The sequence below is a fragment of the Aspergillus multicolor genome (assembly GCF_047715735.1).
Source record: "Aspergillus multicolor strain CBS 133.54 unplaced genomic scaffold BDW74scaffold_53, whole genome shotgun sequence".
In the NCBI taxonomy this organism is placed as follows: domain Eukaryota; kingdom Fungi; phylum Ascomycota; class Eurotiomycetes; order Eurotiales; family Aspergillaceae; genus Aspergillus; species Aspergillus multicolor.
Window position 1 is genome coordinate 343 of NW_027396004.1, and position 15,857 is coordinate 16,199.

A 15,857-nucleotide genomic window follows, 5' to 3' on the forward strand; every position below is an offset into this window, starting at 1 on the left:
TTATAATGGCCGGGTCTCTGGTGGATCAATTAGACTATTAATGGGCTGGGGGCCGAAAAGTAATCATCCTGGATCATAAATATTTATGGTTTCCATGGCAGCCCGCGGCAGATCAAACCTGCGGCTTTTCCCGTCCCGCGCTGTACCCTAATAAAAAACCCACCATGTTTGCACCCACACCACAGCACCATCCCGTGGCCGCGTGTTTTTTACTGCTTATATCCTGCGGACCAGTGCAAGCCCTCCCACGCAAGCTGCTTTCCAGAGCCGCCCGACCCCTGGGGGGGATATAAACAGGTAATCTTTTTAATCAGAACGGGCGACCTTTTTAATCGGAACGGGGGGAACTTAGCGCCCCGCGCCAAACCCAATTAGGCCAGACCCTAATCCCGACAAGCCCTTGTCGGCCCACCCCCTCTTGGATAGGGTTTGCCCGGCCTCCGTGCGCGCTGCCTCCACGCGGATGCCCGCGCCGCACCGCTGCACCGTCCGCTGGCTGCGCCGCGCCAGCCGGTTCATGGTATCCCAGATTACCCGCACCGCCTGCTCCGCGCGGTCCTTGAAATCCCTGGCATCCTCCTCGGGCGCTTCCGCGGGCGCCTCCGCGGGCGCCTCCACCAGCTGCTGTAAATCCTGCGGGTGCACGCTGTCCAGGTACCGCGCCTACCCTGTTATCCGCAGTCACAGGTTGGCGTTAGCCGCCTTGTCTGCCCGGATGGTAGCCCGCTCCGCCGCGCGCGCGCGCGCCCGCTCCCACGCGGTGACCACGGCGTCCACCGCCTGCTGGGCCTGCTCCGCGGGCGGCGGCGGGCTCGGCGGGTGGCCGTCCGGGTATTAGATGTGGATATAATGCAACCCCTGGCGCATGAGGAACACCTGCTGCCATGCCACCGCCGTGTACAAGCGCGTGAGCTTTACCGCGCCCTGTGTCCTTTCCTGCGGATTCACGCGGCCGCGGCGGCTCTGCTGGGACCACCAGTGGCTGGTCCGCTAGTGCTTCCGCATGGTATTTATATTATATACCAGGTACTGGCACTGGTAGGGATCCTGCTAGCATAATAACCCTCCCGTGCGGCATGGGATAATAGGTAGCAGGGCTTCTAGCTCGCGTGGGATCTAGATAGCCTGGCTATCCTGCCTAACATGCTCCCACTGCTAGACTGCCTAAGCCACCTGGCTGGCCGCCTGGGAATTATAATTCTGCGTATATATATATATATATATATATGTAAATATATATTTATACTCTTTTTTTAAAAAGTACTAAGTTTTTTACTATCCTAGATTAATAACTGGTTAATCTAGACTTAATATAATATATCCCTTATTAAATTAATCCTAGTCCTAGTCCTGGTTTATATTTATAATAATACATAGCCGCTTGGCCGGCCCTATATCCTGGTCCTGGTCCTGGTCCTGGTCCTGCTGCCACGCCCGCTTGCGGGGCCCCAGGTACGTCTTAAACCCAAGGAACCCATGCCACTCGCGGCTAATTACCCAGTACTACCACCGCCATGTTTTTACGTGGCCGGGCGCCTCCTGTAGCCCCCACGTGTACACGGTGCCCGTGATCTAGCTCCTGTGGCTAGCCTGCTTATTAAATATGGTGTTATTTATACTATTATAGTCCTGCTTAAAGCCGCCGCACTTTAGGTGCACGCGCGAGATTATAATGGCCGCGTGGTGGTAAAAAAGGATATTTAGCTTTATATACAGGTGCGCCTTTGCCTCCTGCTGCAGGACCTTTCGCAGGCGCTTGCTTGGCTAACTGCCCCCCTGGTCCTCTTTACCCGCGGCCAGCGCGGGCTAGAAAAAGGCCAAGGCAGGCCCGTGATGGCCCCGGGCCAGCCACTCCAGGGCCTTGCAAAAGGGGAGGATTAGCCAGAGGTAGTAAACTACTAGCTTGCTCACGGCCTTGGGCAGGTAGTAGTAAATAATCTTGGTGATATTATTAATAAAATAGCCCTTGTGGTATATGGTGACCGTGCTAACCAGCCCGTGCTTAATAAAGATATTCCAGTAGCAGCCCTGCAGGGTGTTGCGGTGGCGCAGCCCTAGTAGCTTGGTGGCCCGCGCGGGCTGGCCGCTAGTAATATGCATAAGCAGGAGCAGCTACTGTAGGAACCAGTCTACCTGCTACAGGTACCCTGTTACCAGGCCCTCCCGCCAGAGCACCTTGTCCGCCTGCCTAATCCGGCGGATCTTTATAAACTCCTCGCGCAGCTAGTCCGCCCCAAGCACGCGGTCCAGCAGCCAGCAGTCCCCGCGGGTAGGCAGGGCCTTCTACATGCGCGGGTCCCGCAGGAAGTTTTACCCCCGCGTGTTATTAATTAGGTTGTCCTATAGCTTGTGTAGGGCCAGGCATGGTATTACTGCCTCGCGCGCCTTTTTCTTATGCAGGAGGAAGAGCCCCGCGAGCTTTACCTGGGCCCGTGAGACCTGCCCCGCGATAAACTCCCGGAGCCCGCGCATGCTTAGGCGCAGGTCCTTGTAGCTTAGGGTTTATTTATTATTACTTTAATAAATATAGCTTATGCTAGTAATGCTATTCTGGATCTTTTTATTATACATGCGCAGCCGCGTGATTTAGCTAAAGAGGGCGTGCACTTTAAAGAGTAGGAAGCGCTCGCGCATCTTATCCAGGGTATCCGCGGCGTGGCTAACCCGGCCCGCCTTGGCCTCGCGCACGGCGCGCAGGGTAACCAGTATCTATGCCATCTTTACTAGGCTAAACAGGTAGCTAGTATAGCTATATAAATTATAAAAGATCTAGCGCGCGGCATCTACCTTAAGCACCGCAAGGAAGCCTACCAGCGTGCTCTTAAACAGGTCCCCCTTTAGGGGGTGGTCCAGCAGCGTGATAAAGAGGTCTAGGGTGGCCTGGTCCAGCCGGGCCTGGAGCGCCGCCTCGCGGGGCCCACCGGCGGGCTTAGGAATAGGCCCTGTGTGGGGGGTAATAATAGCCGCAGCTGGGGCCTGGGCCTGGGCCTGGGCGGGCGGTGGTGGATATGGTGCAAGCCAGGCAAGCGCGCTAGCTAGTGGTGATGGGATTACTGCCAGGCTAGTAGTCTACTGCTGCTTCCAGGGTACCATGCGCGGCGCCCGTGAAGGGGTGGTAGTGATTGCTGGCCGGACTGGCTCTATAGCCTTCGCCTTCTCCGCCGCAAGGGCAAGCAGCCCATGGCTATACTCCTTTATCTAGTCCAGCGCGGCCAGCTAGGCAGTGTTTAGCTAGTGGCAGAGCTAGACAGGCTGGTCCGGCCGGCTGCTGCGGTGGGTAAAGCAAACCAGGCGCTGCCATACCTAGCAGTACTGGCAGTAGGTCTTTAGGCGCAGGTGGATTTGGATAGGCCAGTTCCACACGCGGGGCTTATAGTAAAAGGTGTTAATCTAGATCTAGTTAAACTTATTAATCTGGCCACTCTAGATAGCGTGGTAGGCCTGGCTTACCAGCCGCTGCACGCTGGCGTTAAACTGCACCAGCAGTGGCTCCGTGTCCAGGTAAGGTAGGCACTTAAGCAGCGCCGTTGTAGTCAGGTCCTGCCCCCACAGGTACTTGGGCCAGCGGGTAAGCTCTAGCCACGGGGACACCTTAGTCGGGTGGGTAGCCAGGGCCGGGACCTGGCTGTCCTCCACCTCCGCGGCCGCCTCCCCCGCCAGCAGTGCCTGGTCCACGCGGGTGCGGACCAGCTCCGCCGCGGTCACTGGCAGGCCCGCTGGCAGCGCCCGCTGGCTACCAGCTGCCAGAGGGGTAACCTTAAAGAAATGGCTGCCGGTGCCCACGCGGTATAACTGTTGGCAGTGGACCACACGGTTTACCAGGCGCTGCTGGGCCCGCGCGCGGGCCTGGGCGCGGGAGAGCTGTCCCGGGCTGCAGTGGTCATCCTTTTTCTTATAGTTTACACGGCGGTGCTGCTGTATTATCTTTATAGTGCGGCTAATATACGGGCAGTGCGGGCAGCCGCGGCCCTGGTAAACAGGCAGGCCAGGCAGGGGAGATGCCCCTGGGGGCGGGAACTAGCCAGGTTCGCGGGTGGGGTTTGTTTATAACTGCTTTAATATCTAGGCAAGAGCCTCCTGGCGGGCCGCATGGGTCTTGGCGGTAGCATGGGATTAATGGTGCGTCTGCAGGTGGGTTAGCAAGGCCTGGGGCGGGACCGCGTACTGGCAGCGGGTAGCGGTGCAGATCCAGACATGGTAAATAAGGTTATAAAAAAAGAGATTTATGCTATAATATAGCCTAGCCCGGTAAGAATAGATAATAGTCCAGAATTAACACAGGCAGGATTTAAAGGTGGGTTTGCATGGGGAGGGGGAAAGGAATAAAAAAGAAAAAAAAAGGATTAAGAGGGAGAGTTACAGGTGGTTTTTACACGCGCATAGGTATACAGGCGCGCGCGCGCGCGTGTATATATTATATTAGTAAAGCTACTATTACCGTGCAAAGCTAGTGGTGATTAGGGAGGGGAAGAGAAAAAGTATTAAGAATAAAAAGGGAGAGTTACAGGTGGTTTCCACACGCGCATAGGTATGTAAATGCGCGCGCGCGCGTATGTATTATGTTAATAAAGCTACCATCACCGTGCAGGGCCGGTGATGGTTGGGGAGGGGGAAAGTATAAAGGGTTCCGGGCACGCATGACAGGGAACAGGAACACGCACGATGGACTAATAAGGGGGCAAAGAACGCAAACAAGGGCGCGATGGTTCAACCCCTAGGAAGTAAGGCTTCAAAATATATACTAAATAACTTTTTTTGAACTATATTATTAAAAAAGGTATATTCTCAAAAACCTTTCAATATATCTCAGAAATATATATATTACTATCATATTTTAGCTTAAAACTATATTATCAATATATTTCTAGTATATCCGCAGACCTCCATTTTACAACAAGGTATTATTAGTGGTAGGAGACGGGCGTGAATTGAAAGCTAAAAGGTAACAAATGTTAAGGAACTTAAAGGTATTTATCTTCTCAATGGCTTAGTGGATTATATACCACTTATACTATATAGAAGTCCGCAAGATCACCTAGTATTATTAGTTGCAATTTTATACTACGCATGTCCTGTCCATAACACTGCCCGTGTATCAATCAACTGCCTGAGCCATTGATAACATGTCCACACCATCTCATGCGGCGCCGGCTGGGTTGCCTTCATGGACATCACTACACATCGCTCATGCATGAGGAACCACAGCCGGCCACGAACGGTCTCCGACACCGCCAGCCCAAGCGTCATTACCCAGAGATTCGCGTGCGGAGCATATTGAAGCCAGGCCGCCGAGTCGGTGGCGGAGATATGAAATTTCATCTCCTTTACCATCATCTCAATGGATTGTGTCTGTCGGGGCGGGGGAAGGCGGTCATCGAGCAGCCACCGGAGAATCCGTAGTGATAAATGGCATGCTGCTACCATCCCGGCTTCGGTCTTGGACATCGAGGATAAGGCATTATCCCACGGCCATTCACCATCAAGGATAATCCGCGAGGTGTCAAAGTCAAACAGGTATTGCCCGTTTGCATCCTCGCCACAATCAATCGCTATCAACAGTTCCCAGATATGAGCGAAGATCGCGGTCAAGTGGGATTTCACAGCCGCACTCCCATTACTACTTTGTTCGAGCCTCGCTAGGGTGAGACCAGGTAGGTTGCTGGAGGCAGCCGGAGAGCACATGGTTCCAAGGACAAATGCATCTAGCTGGTGGAAGACCACAGCTGGAAGAACCATATTCCTAATAGAAGATCGTCAATCAGATCAGTTTTAATATTGATGCAGAGCGGTGCTATTCTTACATTTGGATCATGCGGGCCAAGAACCCATCAAACCCCAGTTGCTTCAGTCCTCCTCTCATCTTGATCATACTGAGTAGGCCTGACCGATGGGCCTCCGTCGCACCATTATCCTTTTGCAAGGTTCCAGTGATGACCAGTAGGAGGACCGAGGCAATAGTCGCATCGGTCATGGCGTGTCCAGAAGCTATCCTCGAATTTACCGCCACAATGGTCTCGGTCTGGTGGTAGAGGGTGACCGGCCTTGGGGTCTGGCAACCCACTGTTGTCTCATGGAGGGTGTCTAGCTGTGCGGACGCTGCGTACAGTGTCGCATGAAACAAACACGGATCCCCCATCGCGTGCTGGATCCAGGAAGAACGTAGATGGGACGCAAGGCTGTCGGCTTCGACGGCGAGTGTAGAGAGGCCCATGCGGTCCTGGACTGTGGCTCTTTTAGATAAGTTACAACCGGCGAAAAGGAACCACATATAAGAGTGTATAAGAAAAGGAACGTAGGGCTTGGACTCAATCGGATACGGCAGTCTTAGCGGGACGATGCTTCTGGAGGGCGAACCGAGGAGAAGCAGATGCTGCGAACTCAGAAGGCGCTGTCGCTGCAGTCTCTCATATTCGCAGGGAGTACCATGCCTACATTAATGAATACCAGATGGAATAGGAAGAATTAGAGGAACAATGGATACCTTTTGTATCTTGAACATGATGGCAACGTCTTGTCACATCGCTTTTTCAATCGATAGCACCGGCGACAGGCCCCGAACTTGGATGCAGGCGGGTCTGTCTGTACGGCTTCATGAAAAGCGTGATCGGAACTAGAACCGCTTCAGAGAGAGCGCCTCAGAATTAACCGGGCATCGTGGTCATACCTAGCGTTGTCCTGGTCACCATAATCAAAAGGGACGATCTTGCCATACATCCCATCCACACTAATGCCATACAAACACTCCTGGTCCGCTCTATAATTGAACACGACAGGATTAGCCCTGCTTACCGTGGCGTAAGGTCTGGGAGTAGGTCTTACCGTTGACACCGCGAGCAAGCGGGGAATTGCCGATCGCATTTCCGTTTCTTGATCCTGCACGCGAAGCAAACCTGCGCTGTATAGAGCTGGGTTGAGCCGGCTAATGGTGATTCAAACATGACATGACGCGCACCTAATAGGTTTGTGGATGTCGAGCAGGTGCACGGAGGTGATTCAGGGATGTCAATTTGGAGAAGCCCGCCCGCTCGAGCCTCCAGGGGCCAAATTGTGGACCCTGCTGTGATATCAAGAGCTAGGGCAGAAAAGACAGCGCGCTTGTCCTATAATGGATTAGATACAGCAGCTCCGCCGTAGTACATATTTCACCACCAATGACATTGACTGAACAAGTATTTCCACAATCGCTGCAGTCCCAATGGATCAGTGCTAGCAAAGACACCGCCACTTTGGTCGGAGAATATCCCCATGTAGCTTGATCAAATAACGAGCAAGTTCGTGCTGCTTAGAATTGTTTTCTTGACTAGGCAAGTCACCATATAGAATCAAGTGTAGCGTACTACCACTGCCTACTGAAGGTGGACGCGTCGTAAGGACATGCACAAAATGGCTTGCAGAGATATCCGAGTCTCAATGGAATCCAGTACTGAACCTGGCCAGGCAGTCTGGCGCAAAAGCTCCACTAAGCATAATGCTGGTGTCTTCCTGGTTCAACACCGAGTACAAGATCACGATATCCAACAACCTCCTCCTATACAGTCTGCCAGCAGCGAACGACCGCGTGGATCTCTATAACAATATGAAGACTACTCGTTGCATCAACCAGAAGAGATGCCCGGCTTGTCTTTCACGTTCTCCGCTGTGTCGAGTCCCGCCTGCTCAACCACCCAGCGCGCAACATCCACTCGGTTCACTCCCATCCCCAGCTTCCCATCGCCTACATACCCCTGCATGATCCTGCCCGGGCCATTGTCTTTAAGGAAACCGACGCGAAACAATGTCCATTCCAAGTCTCCGGCGTGCTCATCGAACGTCCGCCCCACATCAACAAGATTCTGCCAGGCACTGTTTCCGAATAGCCAGAGCATTCCCACTAACAATCGACAGACAAGGCTGAATCTGTCTTTGGGGTGCTGCACACTGAATGTGCTGAGTGCGATGATCCGCTTGACATTTTGCTCTCGCATCAGGTCGAAAATGCGCTTGTAGAAGCTGGGAAAGGGTGTGTTCTGGATCTTCATCCCCGACGGGCCGAGGACGGAGACAATCACGGTTGTACCCTTGATCAGCTGGCGCGGTTTGTCCGTGTCGTCGAGGGTGCCCTCTATAGTCTGCTCAAGCTTTATGGTTAGCTGTGAGTAACCTGTGCGAGTGGAGGGTTGTAGGTACGTACCGTCATCAAAGGGTTCTCAGCATGCTGCGGGAGAATCCGCCGACCGTATACTTTGACGTTCCAATTGTGGGTGAGTGCTTCCTCGACGATCAGCCGGCCAGTTGGACTTGAGGCACCGAGGATGAGTATTGATTTCCCTTCGCCTGTCATGATGCTGCGCAAATGGTCCAGCCGCGGCGTACAACCGGAACTGGGCGTGGAACAGAGCGACAACGACAGTGACACCAAGCTTCGGCACGGTTATGGGAGACTCAAGAGCAAGAAATGTTGATTGAGATGCTCACTGTAGGTAGGTACAGAGTCCTTTTATAAGTCCTCCTACCCAGCCAGATAAATGCCCCACATCACTTGGGCAAATCGTTTGTTAGCCTGTAGAGGAGCGGCGATAACCCGCTAGCTTGCCCTAACTACATCCAGCTAGGCACCTGGGGTCGTCCGGGATTTAGGCCGCGGGTCTGTGGTTACGGGATGAGGGCCGGGGAAGCTGCAGGGACATTGAGGAGAGCGACCCCTAAGTCAGTTTAGTTGTTAGTCTCACCGTTGGCGTCTTTATCTACCTGGCATTCAGTTCTCAGCACCAGGATATAAAACCCTGGTATTAATTCTAGACGCTTCAACCCTGTTAAGCTGCGCCACCACCTTTTGAAATAGGAGATGCACCTATGATGACCAGTTAAATGTGATATCCAGTAGGTATTCATAACATTTACCGCAATTGCTTTGCGTTATTGAGGCCTCTTGTAGGGTTCGGGGTGTCCTTATTGGTTATAGGAGCTGCACACCCTGCATGGACAGATGGTCTTGAAAAGCTTAGCGAGGACTAAAGGCTGAAATTGGTTCGGAGCAAAGATGCAGGGTGAAGGCAACTATTTGATCTCAAGTACTACCATCATGTAATTACAGCAAGCATGATACAATGAGGCAAATTTAGCCCTAAGCCGAGTATCATCTACCATCAATCTAGCACTGCCCGGATCTTCCTCGCCTCGTCCTGCAGCTGATCAAGATCCTTCCCCGAAGCCTAGATAAGACCCAAGCGCCCATCAACCTGACAATCCAGCAAAGCAAGCGTCGACGACTTCCACAAAGGAACCCGGCGGCTCTTCCGATTCATAACGATATTCAGCAGCGCAAATATCAGGGCAAGAGCCTCGATCATTACAGGCAATACTACCACCGGATGACAACAAACATCACGCTTTCCACGATCTCCCCCTTTGCTGTCTGGGTATTAGGTCCGTAGAGCAGATACCCCGTGATGGCCGTCGCCATTGCGTTGAATCGCGCGGGGATGTCGGCGTCGCCGCTCGACGGCGTCACCGCTCCGGCATTGCTTTTTGTCTGCATGTTGCCATTAACCCACTCCGTCACAAAGATGTCCGAGCTAAAAAAGTTGACCAGTGCCTGCAGGCTAGCAAATTCCACCTCCAACCTGGGGATCTGCACGCCGTCGTGCCTTGTCTCGTTGGTGTATAGCGGCGCGTGGTTGATGCTATTAATTATGCGGTCAGACTGCCAGGGATTCGCGGTCCCAAAGGTCAGCTCGCGTCGCCTGGCAATAGATAGCGTGCTACCGTTGGCTCGGACGCCCGTGTACTCGTATGCGGTCGAGTAGAGAGAGCAGATCGTGATGTTTGGGTGTGACATATTGAAATAAAAGTCGCAGGTAGACCGGAACATGGCGAATCGCATGACTTCGGGCAGGTCGCCTTCCCACACTGTGCGTCGTTCGATGTTAGGCAAGTTTGCGTTCATGGCGTAGAGTGTCGCGGAGTCGGTTTTTGAATGGTGAGACGTGAGGCCCAGGCCAGCTGGTGTTGTCATGTTGCATTCATTGTTACAGCTGATGCGGCGACCACAAGTTTTCGTTTGCAATGTTGCCTCAGTAACGTTCCTACATTCTGTTCTGAAGCCGAGTGAGATGTAGGATTTGGTCCAGCAACATGCACCGGGGCAGGTGAAGGGTTCGGGAGTCTTGATGCCAAACAGTCCCTGATAAACAGCGGACTGCATACCGGGGTCCTGTGGGCAAATGCCTGGCAGGAGGCATTAAGGTTAGCTTTGCCCGTTTCGCTGAAATAGCAATAGCATGATTAGCACGGCGCTCACTGGTGTCCGAATTTCCAACTTGGCTGTCTACACCACGAGTGTAGTTGTACGCATAGCCAAAAGCGGCCTTATTGGAAGAGGAGTGCACATTCCGTTGCTCATAGTCAATAACTTGCTGGGCCAATGGCCCCAACCCGAGGCGGAAAATCTTGATGAGAGCGCCGACCGTAGCAAGATTCCATCTTATAGTGGTAAGCAGCACAAGGCAGCCCCAGACACCATGACTTGCTTCGCGGAAGACCTCGAGGTGAGAGAGTTTCCGCAGCGCATTCTTAAAATACAGCCACTTGGGTTGTGCGAAAAATGCACTGACGCTGTACAGCAGTGCCATGGCACACGCTGTTGCTAAGATGGAGATTGTTGAATTAAGTCAGATACCCAAAGTCCAGTTCGAGAGCGGTTTGTTGTCCATTTTATAGAAGATAACGCCCATGGCGATGACAAGGCCCAAGGCGAGAACTGAACTGCGATTCATACAGCCACTCACTTGGAGATAGCACAAAGTGCCGTGTGTAGTTGATAGAGCCCACTTCTGAAAGGTGGGCAGGCTCGTATTTGTAGCTCTTGGGGTTATTGCTGGGTGAGGCCATGGTGACGACCTGGTGGTGTCGAAGAGGCTGCTTGATAGAGAACTTTGGACTAGCGATGGGCCTAAGGCAAACCAAAATAAAAGGATAATGCCATCGATCTTGGTATCGCGGGCATACCTAGGTATAAGGCTGTTGCGAGCTTTACGATGAGACCCTGGCAGTAGCATGTCCATTTCTATTGATACAAACGCTCCCTACAGCCATCCAATGGCCGGCCGGCAAGCCTCTCGACCTGCATCAAGTCTAAAGTAGCAGACTATAGGCATGGAACTTGTCACCTTGTAACTTACAGGGACGCTCTTCCACTCAAGTTGTCTGGCCGGAGGATTAATTCCAGTCGGCGCCAACTTGACGCTTGTGTAACTACGGCCTGGCCAGCCGTATGTGCATGAGGCAGAGTCGCCGCTCAGAAGCCCGTCAAACAACTAGGGAGTACAAACCGAGCCAAAGGTTGAGGACGCTTACGAGTCGTCGTCTGGTAATGCACGCCCGATCAGGGCCAAAAATGATGAGGTACAGATGATACGGCAGCCATGGATAGACTGGGCCGCACAGCACGAACTCGGGCGCGAAAGCAGGGCTAGCATGTAACTGACAAGCGCGCATGTCTCAAGTAAGAGGCTAACAGACATCTGGGGGAGGGGTCATTGTACACCTGTGCTTTTGACAGATTGACGTATTTGGCCATGAGAAAGCAAGCTAATTGCTAGGGTTCTAGACTATACCCTACTTCTCAGAGCAGAGCAGGAGAAGTAACACGCCCCCCAAGTCTGGGCGTGTCAGAGCATTGGCCAAGTTGCAAATCCTTTCGCCAGACGCTCTGTGGCAGGGAACAAGATGGGGAAATTGTTTCGTTGCCTCTGCCTTTGACCTGAATGAACTCACCTTGTATACCCCTATAGCACGCGGGCGCCTACAATTTACAACGTTCTCCTTTCTGGATAGGGTGATTACGGGCTCTAAATCCACCGAGCTGTCTTGTAATACGAGTCCCGTGCGACATTGCCATGCGGCTGAGAGTGCTAGTAGGCTGGATTTGCCCTAGCACACACTCGTAGCACACAATCTCTCGGCACCGTACAATGCCAGATATAGGCAGACACCCCCTCTCGCCTGCATGTCAGGAAGATCGATGGGGCCAATTAGCCATGTTAGTCAGCCCATATATGTGGGATGTACTAACGCGACAGGTGAACTTTCCTAGAAGTCTTCGGATCTCTATAAAGTTGGGTGATCAATAGATAATCAAGAGGTTGCTAGATCTATATACATCGCTACTGAAGCGAGAAGGCTCGATGGCTAATGTCTCTCCTTACATCTACTGCCTTAAGCACACAATGAATCAACATATGGGGGATATCAAATCCCGTAGCCCTAAGTTCGGTGCCTCCTCATAATCACTGCTCCTACCGACAGCGCCGAGGAACCTTTAAGGACATTCGTAAACAACCTGGCCTGGATCAAACGGCTCGTCAGTGGATCCTATACTGGTTGAGAAATGCAATACGACATAACTTCTAGCAAGTCCAACAAAGGTACTTTTACAATCTAAAAGCCAGTAATTAAACCTCTCCAGGAACCTCAGTCACCGAACTCGTTGCCCCAAGTGACCTCCCCGCCCCGCTCGTGTCCTGTAACGTGAGATCATTATCGTCGGTAGTCATCGACAGCAGACTAATCTCATTCCCGCGCGCTCGTTGGCTCCTAGACAGCTGTGCCTTGAGCTTCATCCTCCGCCGTGCGAAACTATTGATGACCGGCGACGGAGTTGACCGGTTCTCGTCACTGGCACCTCTCCTTGTTACCACCAGCGAGGCGAGGGTGGGCGCCGACGCACAGATCAACCCGATGTTGACATCTAGCGTGCAGAGGAGGACGGTCAGCAAAATCGAGTAGGTAAACCCGGTGCGGTCCCTCAGGTAGACGAGTATGATCCGAGTAAGATTCATTGCGCAGACACTGTGGGGAAGAAGACAAGCAAAGTCAGTACAAGATCAGCGGTGAGGCTTTGCGTATAGATACTTGTTAAAATAGAAAGGGTTTATGGACGATAGCCGTCCGGGCGCGTACCAAAGACCCAGACTAAAGACGATGTTCAGTATAACCTTCGACCTCCAGGGCATCTGAAGCTTCCAGAGAATCGATGTCGGGAGGAGGATAATCATGAGCTCGATGATCATGTTTACCCACGAAAGGGCGAGCTGCATCGCATCGCTATTCCCGCAGTGTCCGCCCTCGATGGTCTTGTCCCAATTGTACGCAAACGGCTGGCACATGAGACACCCGAGGAGGACTCCAGCAAGCCCGAGCATGATACTAAGAGCGGCGATCACCCCGATAATCCATTTGTCTCGCCTCCTGGTGAAGATTTCCCAGAATAGGCCTAGTAGACATAACTTCACGAGGGTTGTTGCTATCGCCCATAGAATGGGGCTGGTGGTGATGAGCTGGCATTGTGGTTAGTACAGGCGGCTCAAGAGCAGCACAGAAGGACCATGCAAGCTTTCAGCTTACCTTCAAAAGCCGCATAGCCCTATTGGGGTATACCGCCGCGAACTCATAATCGAACATCTCAAGCCCGAGAGGATATATCGCTGGTGCAAAGTAAGAAGAGCTCATTCGAACCGTGCTAAGAAGTATCCCTACCATAAAGAAAGGTGGTTGAGTATGCGATCGCCATGACGAATCCTGCAAAGTAGAAGTAATCGTGCGCTTTGACCGGTCGGCGGCGCTTGACCTGCACCCAAACCCGGAGTACGGCGCCCGCACAGAGGATGACCAGGGCGACAATCGTGGTAACGAAGCAACCACGGCCTCCTGATGTCTCGAGGCCGCTATAAGGGAACGGCGGATCTTCCATGTGGTCGAAAATGTAATGAATATAGTTTGGATGGCAGATCGATCATGATCATGAGGGGGCAGACGATGGATTCGTCGATCGGATGTGCTTATATTCTCAAGGGTGCGTCTCACGCTTGCGGCTGATGCTTGGCAAGTGTGTAAGTCAGAAAGTGTGCAACGGTTTAGTATGGCGTGATATCGCTAGGTCTGCAACAGTGACTGGTCTAACTCTCCGTGTCTACTCTGCTTGATGGGTTGATAGGCAGATGCGCGATGTGAGCCCCCGATCACTTGGTGGGTGCTGGGCGCATTGATACTGGTTCATATCATGCATAAGGCCATCCTCTAGCGCCTGGTAGTCTGCAGTGGCACTATGAGCCGCTGCTGGCGTCCGTAACTGCCTCGATATATGCAACGCGCTCTTGTGCAGAATGGTGGAGAAGAAGCTTTATAATGGAGAGGCTATTATGAGAGGCAAACAGCATTTGAGACATGCCTAAAATGCCAGAGTGGCGGGGGGATTTGGTAGGTACCATGTATACGCTGCTCCCTCAGCACGCTCACTCAGTCCATCTAAACAGGCGAGGCCGATGAGCCTCTCACTGCTGCCTGTCGTGGCATTCTTCAGACAGTTACACAGCAACTGATCCAGTATTATAGCTGGTGCAACATTGGTTCCAGGCTGAAGGATGGAGCAGAGGCTTAATATCAAGATATTGACGTTGATCCGCTTTGAACGGCCTCATCCGTCTGTCAATTACCCTCTCGGCCGGGGCTTGCATACTCGGAAGCGAAGGTTGAAACTCCGTGGACCGAACCCTGATTAACAGATCGACCCCGTCTATGGTGACATCTGGGATCCGAAGTATTACCCGAGATTACCTATCTTACTCCCGTAACGGCTAACGTTAATGGCCAACGTGCTTACTTTCCCACGTCGGTAATGCTCCTTGTGTTCATACCTGGTACCCCAATGACTATTTTGGGTCAAGCCCAGTTTCACTTCTATCTTCCATCTCCTGAGTTAAATAAGAGAATTTAATCTCAAAGTCTCCCTTAGCGCCTTGATACGAGATGCAGCCGGAAAAAGAGCGCAGTGATAGGACCTCGGAAGATATCATCTGGGGCCCCTTTGTCCGCTTCCTCCCACACCCCCACCCTAGCTGCAGATTACCCTTGCTCAACCCAGCCTTAGCCTGACTGAAGATGTTTCCGCGGTGCCTAGGCGCCTTAAAGTCAGGTAATCTACTATCATCGTGAAAACAATTAGCCCTAGTTCACCTGGCGAAGCACACGGCATTACAGTGGTATTAGCATTTGCTACTTAGTACGCTGTTCTACTAACTACTCATCTCTAACCACTGTTCTTCAAACTCCCAGTTCTACTCTGATTGCAGCCCACTGCAGCTCTGTCCTACCCTGGCTCTTGTCTGACGCTGACTGTCCCACGCTTGGCCCTGTGCTACGACAACCGCTTTTTTCTCCGACCGTTGGTTGACTGGCTAGACTTGCATTTCCCATTCATTTGGTACGGTAGACGCCTGGGCTGCATCTTGGAAAAGAAAGCTGTGAGGGGAAAGTGCTCTTGTTGTGCGCTCCATTCTGAAGTTCTTGGAAATTGATGAACAATAATATGAGGCGCTATTCGACTGTCCCAGTGAGTCGCATAACATGTGGACAAGCCCGATTGGTTGTTATAATTCCAGCGAGGCTGACATCAGCACAGTGATGCAGACAGGCCTTTGTCCAACCATGAGCCTCGCCTGCTTTGCACATAAGAGGCAGCTATTAGCATCTATATGTTATGAACGTGTCCTACACGTCCTTCTGGACTACTACCACAAACAGCCGGAAGCATATCCGTCTTCCTCGCAGACGATGACAATAGCCGTTGTCCCATTGGAATATGTTACCACCCTACTGGAACCTCGGTCTCGCCCCTGTGCGCCAAGACCACTCACACGCAGCAATACCTAAGCGAAGAAGCTTTGAGCGGTGCCCACAACAATGTCAAAATCGTGGGATGGGCTGCTAAAGCAATGTTTGTCCCCGCAGAGTCACGTCGGCAAATTTCGAGGCCAAGGCTGGGATTTGCGCCGTCTGCATGGCGTCTCTGAAGCGCTTGTCTTCGTCAAAGTTGAAAGGAT

At 52.4% G+C, this 15,857-nt stretch overlaps 4 protein-coding genes across 4 annotated transcripts; all 4 read right to left on the minus strand.

Moving 5' to 3' along the window:
• Positions 1–5,027: 5,027 nt before the first annotated feature.
• BDW74DRAFT_163844 (uncharacterized protein) lies at positions 5,028–6,610 on the minus strand. Its single transcript, XM_073726162.1, has 3 exons — positions 6,482–6,610; positions 5,802–6,428; positions 5,028–5,740 (listed from the first exon to the last, which is right to left on the minus strand). The coding sequence occupies exons 2-3, from the start codon at positions 6,266–6,268 to the stop codon at positions 5,062–5,064; spliced, it is 1,146 nt and encodes a 381-aa protein (XP_073577912.1). The 5' UTR covers positions 6,269–6,428; positions 6,482–6,610; the 3' UTR covers positions 5,028–5,061.
• A 985-nt stretch (positions 6,611–7,595) lies between these two features.
• On the minus strand, positions 7,596–8,320 carry BDW74DRAFT_171653 (NAD(P)-binding oxidoreductase; the record flags this gene model as incomplete). The annotated part of the gene is made up of 2 exons (XM_073727348.1): positions 7,596–8,108; positions 8,171–8,320. The coding sequence occupies 2 exons, from the start codon at positions 8,318–8,320 to the stop codon at positions 7,596–7,598; spliced, it is 663 nt and encodes a 220-aa protein (XP_073577913.1).
• Positions 8,321–9,191: 871 nt separating this feature from the next.
• On the minus strand, positions 9,192–10,754 carry BDW74DRAFT_171654 (DUF3176 domain-containing protein; the record flags this gene model as incomplete). The annotated part of the gene is made up of 4 exons (XM_073727349.1): positions 9,192–9,320; positions 9,356–10,206; positions 10,280–10,624; positions 10,658–10,754. 4 exons carry the CDS (start codon positions 10,752–10,754, stop codon positions 9,192–9,194), a joined length of 1,422 nt encoding a protein of 473 aa, XP_073577914.1.
• Positions 10,755–12,431: 1,677 nt separating this feature from the next.
• On the minus strand, positions 12,432–13,729 carry BDW74DRAFT_183931 (uncharacterized protein; the record flags this gene model as incomplete). The annotated part of the gene is made up of 4 exons (XM_073730651.1): positions 12,432–12,828; positions 12,940–13,316; positions 13,384–13,463; positions 13,516–13,729. 4 exons carry the CDS (start codon positions 13,727–13,729, stop codon positions 12,432–12,434), a joined length of 1,068 nt encoding a protein of 355 aa, XP_073577915.1.
• Between the last annotated feature and the right edge of the window lie 2,128 nt (positions 13,730–15,857).